The following is a 20,247-nucleotide window of genomic DNA, read 5'->3' on the forward strand; positions in this document are numbered from 1 at the left end:
TGCTTCTGCACTTCTGTCTGCCACAGACTCTTCCTGCTCACTAAGCCCTGTTACATCTTCTGACACCTCTTTCTCTCAGTCTGCTCCCTCTTCTCCCCGTGATCACTTCCTGGGCTCTGAGGAGGTTCCCCAGCTGGTGCCTCTGTATCCAGCCTGTCCATGACACTGGAGAACAGCTGAATAAACAGGTGGCCTTTTTTTACCAAGCCGTGCATTGAGCAAAGCATACAATTTCAATACATGTTCACAAATGGGAGAATTTGGATCGATTTTGGCAGCTCTAAGGGCAGAACTAGAGTTAGGGCAGCTAGCCCACTTCACACTGAAAACCAGAATGTATGATGTATGTATTCATTATGGTTTATGTATTTTGGCTCCCCACCCCCGCCTTTTCTCCAAGGAGCTCAAGGCAAGGTATATACAGAGCCTCCAAGCGTCCCTATTTTCCAGGAAGTCCCAGATTTACAGAAGCCATCCAATTTCTGATTTGATCCCGGAATGTCCCGCATTTGCTTCGGACGTCCAATTTTCATAGGAGAAATGTTGGGAGAGCTATGCGTCCCCTGAGCAATAAGTTAGAAGACATCTGAATATTAAACGTTAAAAATGTTTAGTATTTTGTTTTTATGTATGTTGGAAGCATCACCGGAGTGGCTGGGGTATAAATAATAAAATGGACTATTAGTATTATGGAATAGGATGTCCCTATTTTCATCGGAGAAATGTTGGGAGGGTAGATATGAATGTTATGGTTTCTGCACCACAGTTATGATGCATGAGGTTAAGCGACCGGTGGTCCAGCTGGCTCCATGGCTGAGCGGAGATTTGTTCCTCGCTCTTCGCGCGAATAGCAGCGGCAGCATCACTCGCGTCCTTCTAGCACATCCCACCCACATGACTAGCGAAACGAAGCATTGCAACCGCCTGCACTTGCTCGGGAGGGCGCCCAGCTGCTTTGCTGCTGCTGTTCTCGCGCGTTCTTTCTTCGCTCGCGGACTGTTTTTCAGCGCGGAGGAGGAGGAGGAGAAGAAGAAGAAGAAGAAGAAGAAGACGAGGAGGAGGCGGGCTCAGCCGAGCCGCCTGCCTGCCTTTCCCTCCGCCCTTCTGCCGCGAGGCGTGGCTGAGTCTTCCCTTTCGCCATGATGAACAAATGACCTCGCGGGGAATGAAATTTAAATTCCGCAAAGGCGAGAGAGTTCTCTGCTTCGAGCCGGACCCGACCAAGGCGAAGGTGCTCTATGATGCCAAGGTGAGGATTCCTCCGCCGGGAGGGAGGGCGGGCACGCGCGCCTGGCCGTCTCAACCCCCCCCCTTCCCGTGCGCGCGCGCGCGGTGCCCCCCTCCTCCGAGCAACCCGCCCGCTAACGGAAGCGGCGGCCTCTTTCTTCGGTGCGCTTCCGGGTGTTGCAGCTGTTTCCTTTCCCCTCTGGGTGGCGGGGAAGCCCAGCTCTGTTTGGCTGCCCCCCAAACCCGCAACTCACCCTCGCCCCACAGCCATTTGAGGGAAGAGAGGGGCTTAGGAGCAAAGCAGCTTCCTTGGGCTCCTCCACCTCGCTTGGCCCCAGCTAAAGGGGCACATATTATTGGGGCGTATATTATTTTATTTTGCTCCATTGCACATACCGTTGAACGAGAAAGGAGACAACGCAAAATAGGCGCCAGTCCTCCTGCTCCCCCCCCCCCCCCCGCTAGTCTCTTCGTCTTATTTTGACGCTTTTCTAGTATAGGTTACCTGGTTACCAGGGGCTGTCCTTTTAAGTGACAACTTGACACACGTGTCTGTGGGGTAACCGCGTGCCAAGTTGGCTGCCCGTTTTTCTCTTGAGGGAAGGGGTGGGTCTTACCAGCGCCTGGACATTTCTCGGATCAGGTGCAGGGAATGTGGGAAAATTGCCCCCACTTCTTAAAAGATAATACAGACCACCGTGTTTACTACCGGCTGGCTCTATTCTGTAGCTGTAGCACAACCCTAACCATATCAGCTTAGAAGTAAGCCATACCGAGTTCAGCAGGGCTTATTCTCAGGTAAATGGGGATTGAATTTTATGGCCTGGCCTCTGTTCACCGAATATTATCAGCTCAAGCTGTTGCAAAGGTTATATAGAAGGCTGTAGTTGTGCCTTTTCTGCACGGCAAGGCCAATTCCATTGTTCTCCATAGGAGAGAAAGGCCTTCCCAATGACTTCTTAGCTGTGGACTTCCTATAAGAAGGCTGGTTTATTTTGGCAACACTGGAAACAAATATCTCAATTCCATGCTAATTTACTTGGAAGTAATATTTATCCAAGTGCTACATATTCTTAAAAGCCACATGTGGAAATCGCTTCCATGTAGTAATTGGTATGTAACTCAAGTTCAGTTTATTCACTGACTGCAGAGGCACTGGACAGCATGATCCTTTGCAGCTAACCAGAGTGTGGAACTTGGGTGTTCAGGCAGAAAAACAAAACTGCCTCATGCATTTTGTAATGTTTGAATGGGACCCAAGTTCTATTAAAATAAATAGGACTTTGGACAGTGAAGGCACTACCAACATTTTAGCATGGATGGATTTGATGTATACGTATTCAATATGGACTTTCTACACCCTCCCCATGCATTGAAAATCAAAGGGCATAGCATAAAATTGTTCATAGTGAATGAGAACTGCTTTTTTTAAAAAAGACAAGCATACTTTGTTTTATAGTAATATTTATAAGCTATAAATTAGGCTTGCTTAAAACATTTAAGGTAATCTCTATATTGAAACAAACTGGTCGGATAATTCTTTGCCATTTACCTAGCAGTTTATGAGAGGTTTTTTTGGGGTGTAGGACTGAAAATAATATATTTGGCTGTAATCTCAAGCATATTCGAAACCATTTCAAATGCTTGAAAAATATATTGCAAAATAGCTCAGGACTGCAGCTTAATACTGAATACATTGACGGCAATTCCCTGGTATGTACACCAGATCCTTCCAATTCCTGTTAGTCCAAACCAGATTATGCAGCCAAATTCTGTGTATACTGTATTTAGTTGGAAGTAAGACTTGGTGAAAGATATGTAGACTTGTGTGCCTAGGATTGTAGCCATAAACTCTATAGGGAACTGCAAAGGAAATAACTGGAAAAACTGTTGTATTGTTTTTGTACTCTGCAGCCTAATCTTATGCAGAGTTCGTCACACCTAAGTCCTTGAAATCAAAGGGCTTTGGTATACTTAACCCTGCATATTGTTGTGGTGGTATTCTTTCCCCTGTTCATCTGATCATAGCAGATTTAACCGTTTCATCCTGCGTATTCCATTCTAACAGCAAGTTATACATTCTTGAAAGTATTCATTTGCTTTTTAAAATGGATCTTCAGTAGCAGGCACACTGTTCAGCAAAACGCCTGCCAAGCCAGCTGCACCTGTCACCACCTTTGTTTCCCAGGGTGTGTCTAGTCCAGGCACGCTGGAAAACAAGGATAGTAGCAGGTGAATATAGCTAGAGTCAGCTCAGGAGTTTCACTGCAGCTACAACAGGAAAGAGAAACTATGGCCCTACATGACGCCACCTGGTAAGGGGATGGGGGGGGGGAAGCAGAGTGAAACTAGCATTTACCTTGCTATTATTTCTTTACACAAACACCCCCACCCCCCTTACCAAGCTGGTGTCGGGAAAAGCAGGGTTGTTTTCTTTTTATTTTTTTTTTAAAAAGGTGTGAGCAGACGCCATCACCATTGTGTGCTATCTGGTGAGTCGGGGGTGACAGCAGGCTGGGCAATTTCCCTCATCCCAGCTTGCCAGATGGTGTATCAGAAAGGGAGAAGGTTATTTCTTTTTTGTAAGAAAAGGGAAAGAAAAAGAAGTTCTGATTAAAGGAAAGGAGGGTCAATTCTTGATGACACCTGATGGGGGTGGGGTGGGGGGAGCACCAGGATGAGGGAAGTGTGGAGTGTGCGGGGGTTTGACAGCTCCCATAGGAAGTGATGGTGGAGGAGAGTTTCAGCACACTGTGGTGCAGAAGCAAACAGCCAGAGTATGCACAATCAGGTTCTTCCTCTTTTCTGCATTGGTTTTCTCACTCAGTCTATGGTGTTTATGACAAGTGCCTGATTGACTTTGATCTGCAAGCGTTTTGCCCATCACAGCCCTATTTTCAAAACACCCCTGGCACAAGTTCCATAGATATGGTAACAGTGTTAGAAACTGAGTGATGAAAGCTAGGAGCTAAATGGCACCTTAAGCCTAGGTTATGGGTGCAACAACAGAATGTCTATGCATGCTTTTTAAAAATAACAACAATACAAAGCTGAAAATGAATGAATATGGCTAAAATATGGCGTTCATTTTTCACATGGTCTAGTCATTTCCTTGCTCACCCTCCTAATATTCTTAAGAGGGTCTCTTCTCCAGTCATCAGAGAGTAGCTGGAAGTGCAGAGGCAGAAAAGGCCCTCCTTTCCTTCCACTCTGCAGTTTTAATCTGAAATCTTAGGTGCAGTACTGCGCCCAGAGCTCAGAAACTGCTCGCACTAATGAAATTCCCTGTTGCAAAATGCACCTAGAACAATGGCAGTTTCAAACAATGTCTGGCAATACTGATTATTAATAAGGCTACCACCTTCTATTCCCATTTTCATGGGAGCAAGACCCATTAAACTCAATGGCATGTTTTGAATTGTACTGTTAAGGCTGGAAAAGTACAAAGGTGTGAAACAATGTCAAGGTGTTTGCTTTGTTTTTACTCCATTCAGTGGGAAGTGGGGGAAGAAGCAGAGTGGCCAGGGTGGTGCAGGTGAGAGAGACTGGCTACAGTGGCATAGGGCTCCCAGATGCTGTCCAGCCCAGGGTTTCCTTATACTGTATGTAGCAGCACCACTGGCTACACTCACCGGTTGCATTCCGCCTACTCCCTTGGCGAAAACTGCAGTTCCCAAGTGCATTGTCTGCCGTTTCTTCTGCAGGATTTCAATACAGCACCAGTTCCTTCCTTAGTATGGGCTAGAAATCCAGTCTCTGAAGTGTTGTGACAAATAGCAATTGGTGATCCATCCTCAAAACAAATAATGCATTTGAAAAGAGAGCCGCTCAACAATCCCCTACATATTCTCAGTCACTACATGTATTGTCTCTGGGTGGTATTCTTGGCTTGGTTCCCCAACTCCTTTCTGGAACAGCAGTATTATTGCTTTCACATATGATATTGTCTTTAAGCCTTCAAAATAAACAAGCTTACTTGGAAACGAAACCAATTCTCTTGGTCTGAAGTACAAACCTGTAGACTCTATTCCCGTGTTTATATAATAATGCACAAACATTTATAATTTCAGATTGTTGACATTGTTATTGGAAAGGATGAGAAAGGAAGAAAGATTCCAGAATATCTGATCCATTTTAATGGTTGGAACCGAAGGTGAGGATGTATTTAGTACATTGTGCATAGTGCTGCAAGTTCTTTTAATAATTCACGAATAAATAAAATGTCAAATAATCACACCTTTGCAGTGATTGGTACCTGTAATGCCCACCTGAAAGTCAGACAGCAGTTTTAATCATGCTTATCTTGAAGTAAACGTCACTAAAATTGGACTTGCTCCTAAATAACAATGTCTATGGCCAGATTGTGAGGACCTGTCATCAGTGTAAGCGGAGGCGTGCCAACTTAACTGCTTTGTGCAATAATTTGTGCATCCACTCATACAAAAAATGTATGCATGATCTCACTAACTTGGCTATCAAACTAAAAATCAATATTAACTAAATCCCAATTAGCCTTTTAATTATGAACTGACCTGAAATCATATGTATTGTTTCAAATACTACTCTTTGCTGTAATCTTACATTTTCATGCTTTTTTTAAATTTTTAATACTCAGTTGGGACAGATGGGCAGCTGAAGATCATGTTCTTCGTGACTCTGATGAAAACCGCAGATTACAACGTAGATTGGCAAGGAAAGCTGTGGCTCGCATGTAAGGATCAAACAAAGTTTGCACCAATAGTAATATCTGTTAAATGCATACTCCTTTTACATACAATTGTGACTTTATACCTGCTGAGGTGGATGTAGCTATTCTGTACTTCCAAGTGATTTTTTTTACTAAGCTTTTCACTAAACTCTTTTAGCACATTTGATGGAAGTCCATCTGTTCCCATTGGGAATTCTTAAAAGGAAAAAAGCTCCAAAAGCTAAAATTCTTAAAACGTCCTATCCCTAGTAGTCAGAACAGTTGTGATGGGTGACAGGCTTATTGGTGCTTTGCCCTATGCTTTTTTATTAATTCTGCCCCTCTTTTGTGATCTATTTAGCTATAGCTAATTTTTTTAAGCAATACCTTTTGTTTTCACGAGAGAAGCCGCATACCTATATAGGTGAAGGATCCCCTCCCTCCAGCAATAGCGGGAGCTACTGCTTTTATAGCTTGCTATTCTCCTTGGTAGTGAGAAAAGGCACCAGCAAAGCAGTTTCAATCTTCTCTCAACCCATTGCTGCAGTAGTCTTTAAAAAAATAGAATAGAAACTCCAGGATCAAATCATAGCTTCTGCTTTACATGGCAAGCACTAACCATAGTTAACTGGTTTGGTTGAATGAGTAAACAATGGTTTACTGCCAGCAAGGGAGGGGATTGCAGCACACAAGGAAAGGAGGAAGCATATGATAATAATAATAACTTGCCAAGGCTTTTTTGTGTAGCAACAACCTGTAGCTAGCACTATGTATGCATCAGTACCTATGTCTTTGAATCCGTTCATGTTCAGGGGAATGGCAAAACACAGGCATATCCTAAAGATTTATGTTTGTATGGTATTTTTGTACTCTTACTGCTTTAAGTAAAATAACAAAATGTTAGGTTGAATGGTAGGCTTTCTTAAATTTCTTTTAGGAGAAGAAAAGGAAAGAAAGGGCGTTGCAGACTGCCTGGTGTTGATTCTGTATTGAAGATCCTTCCTGCTGAAGAGAATGATAAAAGCAGTGAAAAATGTAAGTTTGGTGTCTGTTTTCTCTGCTTATGATTGAACTGTCTATTTAAGTATTTATATATCAACTTTATCAGCACAAAAAGATTGATCTCTAGTCCTAAGAAGCTTACAGCCTTAAGCTAATAAGGGAAAGGAGGGAGAAAACAGAAGGTGCCGTTTTACTATCAGTTAAACTTCACATGTAAGTCTTATGTACAGGAAAACTTACACTATTATTGGTTTGAATTGCTTTTTGTTGATGATAGTGTATGTCCTGCTAAAAAGTACATTCACCTGTAAGGAATTTGGCAATACTTCTGAGTTCAGGTTTTGGAAATGACCGTATTTGGGATTGGAATGGAACCGTAGCCTTAAAAGCACATCAAATATTTAAGCTTTTCAACAGTGGTAGTGGTAATTAGGAAGGTTTACCATACATCCTGCTTCTTCTGACGCTTCAGCAATTAGAACTCTTCAGAATCTCTGTTGGGTAATGTCCAGCTTATTGTTCCTTGTGAAACCAATTTATTTCTCTAAATTTCCAATTACTGAAGCATTGTACTAAGGAGTTTCCCAATTACAGTTATTTTTCACTGATATTAAGAAACCTTCCACATTTTGTGATGAATGAATGAAACTTTGTTTGCATCAGCCATCGGCCATAGCAACAAAAAAACATTGTGATATACACAGAACAAAATAAAAGTCAATTATATTAAACACAGTTTGTGATGTGTTTAAATGTGTTTAATTAGTTAAAAGGAAGATTGATAAAGTTTTTAAATAGGCAGATAAAGCTAGCTTGAGGATTACCGGTACATCTGCTTTTGGAAATGAAGTGAGTGGGTAAGTGTGCTAAATGTCAAAGGTAACTCATTTTTTCTTATACAGCTATAAGTAGTTCTTCTTCTGATGACAGTGATGAAGGCACAGATGAAGAAATAAAGAGTGAAGAAAGTGACGTGGATGAAAAAATAGAAATGGTATGCCAATACAGCTATCTTGACCAACAAATAAATGATACGCCATAAAATACTTCATGGGCAACAATCAGAGTTTTCTGGGTACAAAGTGTAGAGACAGTTTCTTGCTCGCAAAAGATTAGCTTAATGTTTGCATACAATGTAAAAACATGGTACTATGTATCCTATGATTTTTGTCACTGGTATATCTCGGCAGACCAGTGATGGTAACCTTGGACACATGGGCCTAGTTCTTCCCAAGCTATGCCCATTAAATATATACCACTTAATATTTCACAAATTGCTAATATCCAAGTGAGCTCCAATGGGACCTGGGAGCTCCACTCGGGAGCCGATTCCTGCCACATTGAATTCAAGCCAGTCCACAAAGGAAAAAATTAAATCTGATGTCAGGTGGCTGAGAAGTGGGTGGTTCCGTCCATCTGTAAAAGTGACTCATGGGGGTTGGAGAACATCAGGGTCTGGCCCATTGTTTGGATCCAGTTTCCCATTTTTGTAGTATACCATATAGCTCCAGACTTGTTTTTCGCACTGATCATAGAGGCATATTGTTTCAAAGTACAACCTAAATGTAATGTGACTTGCTCTCAAAATAATGGGTGATGTTACATTTTTAAAAAAATGTTATAAATGACATTAACATTTCTATGCAAAAAAAATGTGTTAGTGCACAGTTGTTTTAAGTGGGTGATGCAGCTACGTAATACGTGGAGTAATTAGTGGACATAAGTTGGTTATGATTAACTTTAGCTAGCTACTAGCATCAGTCCTGGTTCGTATGTTATAAATAATTCCAGTGTTTCTCTCAATGTAATTTACTTCAGCTACAATGTATGGAAAGACTTTTTTAAATCTTGTATGTATTTGTACAGAAAGAAGAGCAAGAGACTCATACTAAACGGGAGATGGAAGAGAGAGCAATAAACATTGAAATTCCTGAAATCTTGAAAAAAAAGCTTGAAGAAGATTGTTACTATATTAATAGGAGAAAGCGGGTATGAATAACTTAATCAAATGAAGATGCTTGAAAGCACTTATATCAAATTCTTGTATTCAGAAGACTGAACCATTTTAGTTATTTGTTTCATAAGCTTTATGGAAGCTAGTGAAAGAGTTCTGGATTGATGATGAATAGCTAATTTATACTGCAGAAGGAGTAATTTTAAAAATAACCCGAATTCTGCAAGAGTATTATTTCTGATCCCTTCTTCCATGCTACCCCAGAGGGAGGTTATAGCCTAAGGAAAGTACGTTTTGTGCTGCTAAGCTCTGGAGCTCTGAGAGGCAATATGATAGCCATCTTCAAGTATCAGAAGGGCTGTCACATGGGAAATGGAACAAGCTTGTTTTCTGTTGCTCCAGACAGCAGGACCCAAACCAATGGATTCAAATTATGTGCTGGGGTATATGTACATATCCCTTTTTATACCACTCACGTAGACAATACAGCAAATGTGTGGATACAAGAGAGTAAGTTTGGTCCCACTGAACATTTAGACTCTGGAACATATAAGTAAAATGAATATAGGTTTTATTGGTCTTCAGTAGGTAGCTGGTGCTACTGGAATTTCTATGGCTGCTTTACTCTCCAAACAGAAAAGGTTGGATGCAAGTCTCTCTTGTACACTTTATTTTTCTGAGTTCAGGCTTGTCTACTTAAATGTGTATTTCAAAAGAATGGTGGTAAGCAGATCTCAGATGTCATGAACTTTTATTATGTTGTTGCATAAACAATTCCTCCAATTTGGCCGTTGATTGATTCATCTAGCTGGTGAAACTGCCATGTCAGACAAATATAATAACCATCTTGGAATCGTATGTGAAGCATTTTGCCATCAATGCAGCTTTTTCAGCCAATGAAAGATCACGGCACCATCAGATGTCTTCACACACCAACTTGAATCTGCACTATATCCCACCAGAAAAGAAGTAAGTAACTGCTTTTTTGTTTTATGTATCTAAAGTAACCTGCTTGAAATGAAGGCATAAGTTTTCAAAGCGGTATGTGCTCACTTACTGTAAATGAACTCGGTCACTCTGAGGATAAAGTGAAAGGTTAGCTGACACAAGCAAATCATAATGCTTGAAAATCCAATATGGAGATGGATCTCGTTGAGCTGTAAATGCCATCGTAGGAGCTGTTAAAATTACCTTCCTAGTGGAGGTAATGTAGATACAACTTAAGGAATTGGTTTGGGCAGGTTTTGTCTTGGAAGTAAAAGGCAATTGTTTTTAAATAGAGATAAGTTTGGCAGTCCTTTTAAGTATCAACTTCATTTTCTGTCCCTGAGCATAAGCTCCAAAATTTAAGGTTCCCTAAATGGCAGCTCTCAGGAAACACCAGGTACATATAGAGCCTTTTCTGTATGTCATTTATGTTTATATAAAGTCATCTTCTATAGTTAAGATAGTAAGCAGAGTGACGATGTAGCAGAGGGTTTAAATCTTCACTGTGTTATTTAAAGAGTGATTGATGTTTTGCCTGGGTGTTTGTTGATTTGGTTGTTTACCAAGTCATAACATCTAAATGCAGTTTCCCTCACCAGATACATCTCTTGCAAGAAGAAAGATAATATCAAAACAGATGTTTCATGCTAGTAGTCCAAATTCTAAACTCAAACAATAAGTTTTAAGTTGTTTCCAAAACCTTCTCAGCTCACTGCTCGCCTCAAATGACCTCACCCCTCTCCTTGCCAGCGGTACATAACTCATCCTGTCCCTAAGATCTATGTGAGTTTTTTCCAGTCCTACTTTGACTTCCCCTGCCGTCACCCCTTTCCCTCAAATCTGTTTATTCTCAGCATATGATCTACTCTTCCCCTTCCTTCAGCAACCGTTTTTCTGAGCCCTCTTTTCATAATTTCAGCTTCCTAGACCTTAGATTTCTGGCTTCTCCAAGCAGCCTGCTATTTTCTTCCCACACTGTGTAAAGAATATTTTCACCTGACAAAGTGTTTGGTTTGGTTCAGTTACAGTGTTGTATCTTTATCCTTGCTTGTTTCATATACTTTCACACCCTTTATGCTTGTGATAATGTGACACAGTTGTTTCTACAATGTATGTTGGCTACTCTGTGTTTAGTGGGGAATTGACTTCCTATGAATCTGACTTTCTATTGTCAGCATCATCCCTGTGCAGCTCAGTCAGTGGGCGAGGAGTAGAGGATCACTACTAACTGGTCAGTTTTCAGCTTCTTCTGCAAAACTTCAGAGATATAGTCCCCAGCTTCCAGCCTGGAGCAAGAGCTGGGGCTTGTGATAGCTTAGAGAAGCTCTGGCCAGTTCATAAACACAGTGAAACATCGATGAATCCAGCTCTTCTCCAGAGCTTTGGGGTGGGGAAGGGAAGGGAATTCTCCTCAATCTCATGCTGTGCTTCAGAAGCACTCCCATGTGGCGTGATGCGAGACCCATCCATTCCTTCACAGGGGAAGAACCTTGGTGACTTCAAATTTTGGCTGGCTATCAAGGAAGGCATTCCAAAATTTGTGGACCTGTACTCAAGAAGTGCAAATGTTTATGAATTTGTGCTCTTGCGTGTCGAGGCCCCATGACCATGCAGTTCCCTAGAGTTCAAATAACTTAAAATGTACATTCACTTACAATTTCTGTTAAAATTGTCTGCCTTTTGACATGTTAACATAAACATATTTAGTTAATTATAGAAAATATTCATTCATTTCTTTTATTCATTTATTAACTTTCTAGTGTTGAATTGTGTAAAGAAATGGTGGATGGGCTAAGAATAACATTCGACTTCACTCTTCCTCTGATTCTTCTGTATCCCTACGAGCAAGCACAGTTTAAGAAGGTGACTTCCTCCAAATTTTTTCTTCCAATCAAAGAGAGTGTAGCAAACACTAACAGGTAGGTTTGGTGCTTCTTTTTTTCCTCTTCTCTAGAGTATAATTTAAGTAGATGGTGTAACTGCAGTGTGTTTAACCTTTGCTTGCTTTTTGTGATAGTGATATTGGTTTCCAGTAGGCTAAGAACAAGTAGAAGAAAGAAGTTTTGAAAAACATGGAAGTCACATAGTTACTATAGCCAATACTTTTTTGCATAACATACAGTTGCATCGGTAAGCGCTTACCACTTTAGTGCACTTTTATTTTTCTCTTTCTTCAGAAATCAAGAAGAGCTTTCCCCAAGCCCACCACTTCTGAACCCATCGACTCCCCAGTCCACGGACAGTCAGCCTGTGACGGGGGAGTCAGTAACACCAAAACGCCGAAAAACCGAACCTGAAATACTGCAGTCCCTAAGGCGCTCCACACGTCACACATCCAACTGTGACAGATTGTCGGAAAGCAGTTCTTCACCACAACCAAAACGACGGAACATTGAGGCTCCTACTTCAATGCCAAAATTGTTTTTGCACCTTGAAAAGAGTATGTCGTTGTAGCAAGGTGGAGAAATTATTTAGTGGGGGCAGGGGCAGACACTATTTTGTTGTAAATGTTATTTATCATCTGTTACTTTTTAAGAAGTAGGGAAGGGCATTTGACACGTGCATGCTGAGTGTTACACTAGTAATGGAAGAAAGTAGGTACTGGTGGCACCAAAACCTTTCCCTCTGGGTAGGGAGCAGGTATCTTAAGTTTGGATGCATATAATTTCAACTGCCTTCACTCCCCACTCTGCTTAAGTAGACTTGCTTCAAACATAGAATAAAGCCCAGAATAATCAGCCTTTGACTGATTAATGTTCTATGTCCTTTTAAATGTGTCCATGGGATGGGTTATTGGTGTGTTCTTGTTCTTGTTTTTATTATGTACCATATTTTTCGTCCTATAGGGCGCACCGGCCCATAGGACGCACCTCGTTTTTTGGGGGGGAAATAAATAAAAAAAAAATATTTTCCCCCCCAGCCGCGGCTGCAGCCCCAAGCCTTGTGCACACCTGCCTGAAGCACAGGCTGCAGGCTGCCGCCCCAAGCCTCACGCGCCCGGCGGGACCTCCCGCCGGGCGCGCGAGGCTTGGGGACACCTGCCCGAAGCACGGGGCGCCCTCCGGAGGGCTCCCCGTGCTTCGGGCTGCAGGCTGCCGCCCCAAGCCTCGCACGCCCGGCGGTACCTCCCGCCGGGCGCGCAAGGCTTGCGGACACCCACCCGAAGCACGGGGAGCCCTCCGGAGGGCTCCCCGGGCTTCGGGCTGCAGGCTGCCACCCCAAGCCTCGCGCGCCCGGCGGGACCTCCCACTGGGCACGCAAGGCTTGCGGATAGCTTCCTGAAGCCTGGAGAGCTAGAGGCATCAGTGCGCACCGACGCCTCTCACTCTCCAGGCTTCAGCGAAAGCCTGCATTCGCCCTATAGGACGCACACACATTTCCCCTTCATTTTTGGAGGGGAAAAAGTGCGTCCTATGGGGCGAAAAATACGGTATTTTGTGTTCTCGTTTTGTATTTTTATGTTGTGAATTGCCTTGTGATCTTCCGATGAAGGGCAGTATACAAGTTTAATAAATAACAAAAATAATAAATCATGTATTAATTTGGTTGCATCAGGCTCATTTGAATAAAAGTTCTGTTCCTGATGCATCAGTGAATAATATAGCTCTCTGCTTTTCTTTTGAAGAAACTCCTGTCCACAGTGGGTCATCATCACCCATCACGTTGACTCCTAGCAAAGAGGGTGGGGCAGTATTTGCTGGTTTTGAAGGCAGAAGAAACAATGAATTAAACGAGGTAAGCTCTTAGTCTTAGCAGGTTCCTAAGATTAAATTACGTTAAAAGAACCAAATTTAGCTGTGAACCCAAGTTGTCCTTCGTCTCTTTCGAAAAAGAACAGCTGCACCTGCAAATGTACACATGGCTCCCACTTTGCTGCTTCCCTAGCATGAGCGGAAACAATAAACCACAATCTCGTGAGTTCCAGACCAGATTACTGTGTCCAAACAGACTTTATGGCTTTTTTCTCTCCAAACAAAACATAGCATAGAGCCAAGGTTTGCTCTTGAATTACTAATTGTGGTTTGTTTCAGAAAACAAGCTGAGATCCCTGGTTCAGCTGTCATTTGAAGCAGGGATCATGGTTTGTTGTTCCCACTGATGCTAGGTGAGGAACACAGTGAGACTGAGATCTAGATTCATGATAAACCATTAATTATGGTTTATTGTGATGTATGAGCTGGGCCTATATAATCTCTTGGGGATATTATTATGGACCATGCTTTGATGTATTCTTAAACGTGCTAATTTTATGTTTAGGTGTTGTCATGGAAACTTATGCCAGAGAGCTATCCCCCAGGTGATCAGCCACCACCACCTTCTTACATTTATGGATCTCAACATTTGCTACGCATGTTTGGTAAAATACATTTTTCACTTTGAAAATAGATTATGTATGTATAGTGCTAAGGTCCTATACACAGTTAATTGGATGTAAATAACGCTTTGCCCCAGTGAAGTTTGGATTGGATTTCCACAGTAGTAACACTCTTCCAAATAAGCAATTTGAACTCTTGAGAGAATTTGAGTTTCTCTTTTAGGTATTCTCCCATATCCAGATATACTTTATCTACTCCATCTTCAGACCCTGGTGCAAGAATTCAAATACTGAGTGTTTCCTGTTAAACTAGTATTATGTTTGTTCAAACTGGGTGCTAACATGGGAAGCCCAGCTAGTTCATTTCTACTAACTGTTGTGCTGGGGGAGAAATAAGGATGGGATACAGTGGCTGTTGTTTTAAGCATCGCATTTTGGGGAGCTGCTTTGTTGCAGATCACTGCAGATGCACCTGAACTGTCACTTGTTGTAGTGTTACAAAAAGCTGGTGGTACAGCTTCAAACTGGAAGACAAGATATTTTAGCAATCAAGTTGAGCTGCGTATCCTTGCAGCATATTTGTCATTTGATTTAAGTACTTCTCTTAACACATTTTTTGTTCCAAAAATAAAAAAATCACTTGTCCAATTAACTAGAGGCACCTCTTGACTTGATCTAGTTGTATCAAATTCTGATGAACAGCATAGCAGGGCACATTTACTATCTTCATCAGAAACTGTTACAGGCTGAGCCACAAGCCATTCTGTATGCCTTGAGGATCTTTATACCTTTACAAATGGAAGAAAACCACCAGAGTATTCTATACTCATGGAATATTGTATTGAGAAGTGGAAAACTTAACTAAACTTTAAAAATTCACATTTTTTTTTTGTCTTTAGACAGTTGCATAGAAACTGATTAAAAATTAACTAGGATATTGTTTTTTCCCCATTTTGCTTCTACAGTAAAGCTTCCAGAGATACTTAGGAAGATGAGCTTTCCTGACAAAAACCTAAAGGCATTAGTAAAGCACTTTGAGTTGTTCCTAAGGTAACTTGACCGTGAATTATAGAAAGTCTTTAAGTCTAACTGTTCAAGGGCACCTAGTAACTGCAAGAGCAATCATTTTAATAATGGACGAGTCCTGTGCTATGTGACTGTCTTACAGCTTAGTCTGTAAGAAAAGTGAGAGGGTGTGCCCAAGAAGTTAATTCTACCTTCACAAAGGGCTTCCCGTTAACATTTTATATAATAAGAAGCTGACACATTGTTTGATTTGTGTATCCTCTGATTGCACATGTGAAGTGAAGTGGGAGGTTTGGTGTAAGGAGTGCTTTAGATGCACAACAGGATGTGCATGATCATTACATGATGTCCAATGCTGTCCTTAGCATCCATTCTTGATACACCAGTGCTTCAGATTGGTGTATGCGGTGCACACACAGTTGCCATTCAGAATTGATATTTGTTCATTAAATAGAACTCTGAATTAGCATTTCTGCCATATAATACTAATTTGATCATTCTTCTGATTTGAGTTTGCAGCTAGTCTTATTTGTAGGAGGAGTAGGCACTGTGGAATTCGACTTGCAATAATGATATGTGACCGCTAGTCTGTACCAATATGCAGTTAATACAGTGCCAGGCAACATTAGCTATAATACATAACTGAGAGGCTGCAAGTATATTCAGTTAAGCCTTAGTTAGAGAAACTAGAGTATTTTTAGGCTGTAACCCTCTTCCCAGTTACTTGGGAGTAAGCCCCATTAGACCCAATGTGCTTACTTCTTAGTAGACAAGGGTAGGATAGTATCGTCAGAAGATGTAACTGAGAGATGACATAAAATCGGTTCAAAAAAAAAAGGGGAGTTTTATTTTTATTTCTCGCACTGCAGCATGAAACCATCATAGAACACATGTATGGCTCAGTCCCTGCAATCTCCAATTGGGCTGGGAAGGATTTCTGCCACTTCCATTCTGTGTCAATGGATTAAAGGGCTCTGCATGAGGCAGCTTTAGTGGCCTATGAAAATGAGATTGCTGCTCCTACTTATGCCAAAAAGTAGAGCTGTGTAGAACAAACCTCACTGTTGGCACACCTACCAGTCCAGTTTTTCATCCTCCCTGCTCAGAGAAGGCAGCTCCGTACACTCTCTTTTTATTATTTGAAAACAATATTTCCCACCTTCTGTTCTTCTCTCTATCCTTGTGATTTGAGAGAGAAACTATGAGGACACAGTAGAGGTGGCACCATGTCCTGTGGAGAGCCTAGCACTCTGTTGATCCCTCAGAGGAGAGAGAGGGCAAAGAGTGTTTGTTGTAAGCATATTGCAGATTCAAGGAGAACACCAAAGGGTTAAATTAAAACCTTTTCATGTGTATTACAAATGGCATTCTAATGTCCTTGGGAAATCAAAAAGCAAACGGTTACAACAACAAATAACTGTGCATGTTCAGTGATGGTAGACTTTAGCTTCTTAATCTCAGAAACCATGCAGATTGCACAGGAAATATAAATTGTAATATGTCTCTGAATTACAAAAATACTTGGCTTGAAGTCAGCAAATAATACATTAGAGAATTACAAGCTCACCAAATTTGAGTTGAGAACTGACTAATTTTGATCTTCAGCATCATCACTGGAAATGTGGCAAAAAGACTCCAAAATCCTGAAGGTGTGACTCCCATTAAGGAATTTGATTTTTGTAATATTCATTGTTGGATGTTTGAAAAATTACCTATGTAGGTATGTTAAAGAATTACAGAACTGTTAATACATATTCTGATTTTCCAGGTTTTTGGCAGAATACCATGATGACTTTTTCCCAGAATCATCTTATGTCGCTGCCTGTGAGGCCTACTATAGTACAAAAAACCCACGAGCCATCTACTGAAGCAATCCATATTGACATAACCAATTGTACATACTCCATGGCTACTACTTTACTTCACTACTTCAAGAGAAAAATCAAAATACATTGTTGTAAAATTACAAAGGGAGTTGCTCTAAGTCATTCTTTCGACATAAGAGAATCACATTTCATTTCAGAGGTATGCTGACATTGCATTCTAGCTCTAGATAACCTTCACTTCTAGATAAAAGAAGCTCTGCATTGACTGCTGATGCATAGAACTGCATACCAATAAAGCGAGGAAAAGGAATAGATGCATTAGAACAGACTTCACGAGAATCAACCATGCTGCGTTCCACTTTAACATAAGCTTGCTTCACCTTGAATTCCCGGAACACCACCTCCATTTAAGGCGAATCTAGGAGTGACTATTGTACAAGTTTTTCTCATTTGGAATTTATAACTCATTACATGAAGCTATTTTGACATAAATTGATATTTATAGAAGAAAGAATAAGCAAGTGTTGTGTTAGCATGATCTCAGCTTCAAGATTTCTGTGGTTATGGGGGGAGGAGGAACCCAGGATTGCTTTTAAGGATGCATTTACATTTTCCCACGGTAGGTGTGTTGGCAATGCCTGAATAGCTTGGATTTGGATTAATACACCCCATGCGTGATTTGAATTGCTTTGGTAGTTTTTTAATTTTTTTTGTCAGCAATTGTTAAGAACAGGGTGTACTTGTTCTCGGGAATGAAGAATGCCACAGTGACAATTACTTTGGCAAGAGTTCTGAAAACCAACAGTGGCTGCTAAATGAACCTCTGATATGGGTTGCTCAGCTTGAGATGCAGATTTTGTTTAGATTAGTTTAGGAGTATGTGTGCTGCTACGTAGGTAGAGATCTGGACATACAGTTGCCTGCTGGCGTTATCTTAATGTGGTAACTGTGATGATATATAAATGAAATAGATCTTGTTTCATATACTAACTAGACTTAAATAACCTATAGAGTTAGACTCATATGCCCATGCCAGCAAAAATAGCTTTCTCAATTAAAAGACTTTAATTTAGTCTCTGTAATCGGGAAAGCCAGTAGGCAAGTAAGAAGGGCTGACACTATCACTTAAGTAGTCTGATACTGTATCCACACTACTTGAAAACACACCCACCCCACTAATTTTATTAGGCTTTGTATTGGTCAGCTCAACTTAGGAATTACGAATTTAATATTTCCATGGGACGGAGTTCCCTGAATACTAAGTTGCCCATAAATATATTTTGTACTAGTAGCAGCAGCAATTGGTCCAGGCACCAAAATACTTCACACTTGTGTCATTGCTCCCAAATGTTGAGATAATTCACCTAGATGATTTCTCCCTAACAAATGATTGCACCCTGTTTTCTTAAACAAAACTAGGTTGTGAGCCTAGTCAGTTAATAATTTTGAAGGGGAAATAGCTTTAGACTCCAGCCCCACTGACACACTTTCACACCTTAAAGCTTTCTAGGCTTTGTAGCTTCTTGAGATAACATAGAGAAATTAGAGGTACCAGTATCCCCATGCGGATAGCAGGCCTACTATTGTAACAGGCTGGCTTGGGCAGGCAGGAGATAACTGCGGGTAGAACGGTTGCAAGGTGTGGCGGGGCCATTTAATTTGTGGACTATTGCTGTTTTGGGTGCTAGAGTTTGATAAATGTATTGCTTCCACACAGGTTTGCTTTCCGACTATAGGTCCTAAAGTTCTTTGAATGATTTTGGTCTCCAGTTTGAAGTTTTATAATGACAAAAACATTTGATAGCCTTGATGTAAATATTGTTTGTACAAAATGGTTAAAATAATTAATAAGTTAATATAGAATAGCAAAACTTGATCCGTAATTCCTTCCATTGTGTGTTCAGCTATATGGCAAATGTCTTTTGTTCTATTCAGTGTATAGAAATAAAACAGCTGAAGTGAACCATTCCTTTATTTATTCATTTATGCATTTTACATATCTTAGTACATCGATTATCATTGTTTATCTTACACTCTTTGACTTCTATACATTTCCCTCCATGGGATCTTATTTAATCCTTGTTGAGCTACTTCTCCTTAATTACCAAAAGTGAACCTTTCTTGTGTAGTTGCTGTTAAACTGTAAAAAAAAGCATATTTGGAGCCCAAAATACTACTTTGTGTATCTGTTAATTTGCTAGTGCAGCATGGTAGTTAAAAGCCCCGTTCAAAAGGATTGTGTCCATCCTGTTTTCTGGGTACTTCACTCAGAAGATCCAGTCCATATCCAATTCTTTCTTACATTTTCTTGCATGTAACCCAGAGTATGGGTTCTTAGAACCACAATGCAAGGAAGCATAATTAAAATTTATTTATAGATACTCTGCATATCTTCTTAAATGAGAAATGCTATTTCACAAAACTGAAAAAGGGGTCTACTGCTACGTAGAGAAACTTTAAAGGGCTTTTTCTGGCTTTCTTCAGATTACCTTGATAACTCACTGGCCTCATCTGCCCCTGATTAAGTTATTCGACATAGTTGTTTACCCAGGTATGTACTCATGCATTTGTACAGAAAATAAAGCACTGCTTTGTGCTACTATCTATATTCATATCACACTATGTATAACTATTTCTAAGGAAATGCAAAAAATACACACGAGGAGCCACAACTTTTTCCATGACTTGGCTTGTCCACACATCCGCTTGTCCCCCTGCTTTCCCCCAGGGAAACCCAACTCTTGATGGCTGAGTTGGAAGAAATGTCAGTTGAGTTTTCCAGGGGAAAGCAGGCCTTCAAGGGGAAAGTGACAGGACAAGCAGAAAATCTCCTGTACCTGTGCTTTCTAGGCACAGGAGAAGCAGAAGTGTGGATGACCCCTGTATCTGAGATAAAAATCGCTGAATTATGTACTGATGCCCTTTCTAGACAAACAAGTTGGCCACTTCTATTAATCTTCTATTGTTAGAAGGCTACTTCAATTTGTGTGAGTGAGAGTAGACCTAGATCGGTAATTCTGCTGCCACCATCTATTTTCTCCACCTGACAATTAGTCTTTCCTCCATCTGTGTGATGATCCTAGAGTACAGAATGCATCCAACGGGCATTGAAGGAAAAATGAGAAGACATTTATAATTATGATAAAGCACTAACTGCTTAAGAGCCAGCAAGCTTTTGAGCGCGGGGGGGGGCACACCTCTTGAGGCCGAAACATGAAACAGT

At 41.0% G+C, this 20,247-nt stretch overlaps 1 protein-coding gene across 4 annotated transcripts; it reads left to right on the forward strand.

Moving 5' to 3' along the window:
• Nucleotides 1-897: 897 nt before the first annotated feature.
• On the forward strand, nt 898-18,987 carry MSL3 (MSL complex subunit 3). 4 transcript variants are annotated; one of them, XM_083612168.1, is made up of 13 exons: nt 898-1,249; nt 5,298-5,380; nt 5,843-5,938; nt 6,852-6,949; nt 7,819-7,910; nt 8,783-8,905; nt 9,679-9,839; nt 11,618-11,776; nt 12,035-12,297; nt 13,483-13,592; nt 14,115-14,214; nt 15,138-15,222; nt 16,967-18,987. In XM_083612168.1, the coding sequence occupies exons 1-13, from the start codon at nt 1,151-1,153 to the stop codon at nt 17,064-17,066; spliced, it is 1,569 nt and encodes a 522-aa protein (XP_083468294.1). In that variant the 5' UTR covers nt 898-1,150; the 3' UTR covers nt 17,067-18,987. The 4 variants fall into 4 exon arrangements, with proteins under 4 accessions (XP_083468294.1, XP_083468295.1, XP_083468296.1 ...); XM_083612169.1 differs by lacking the exon at nt 898-1,249 and adding an exon at nt 1,348-2,025; XM_083612170.1 differs by lacking the exon at nt 898-1,249 and adding an exon at nt 1,374-1,833.
• Nucleotides 18,988-20,247: the final 1,260 nt, after the last annotated feature.

Source organism: Podarcis filfolensis (genome assembly GCF_964270895.1).
Source record: "Podarcis filfolensis genome assembly, chromosome: 4".
Lineage (NCBI taxonomy): Eukaryota > Metazoa > Chordata > Lepidosauria > Squamata > Lacertidae > Podarcis > Podarcis filfolensis.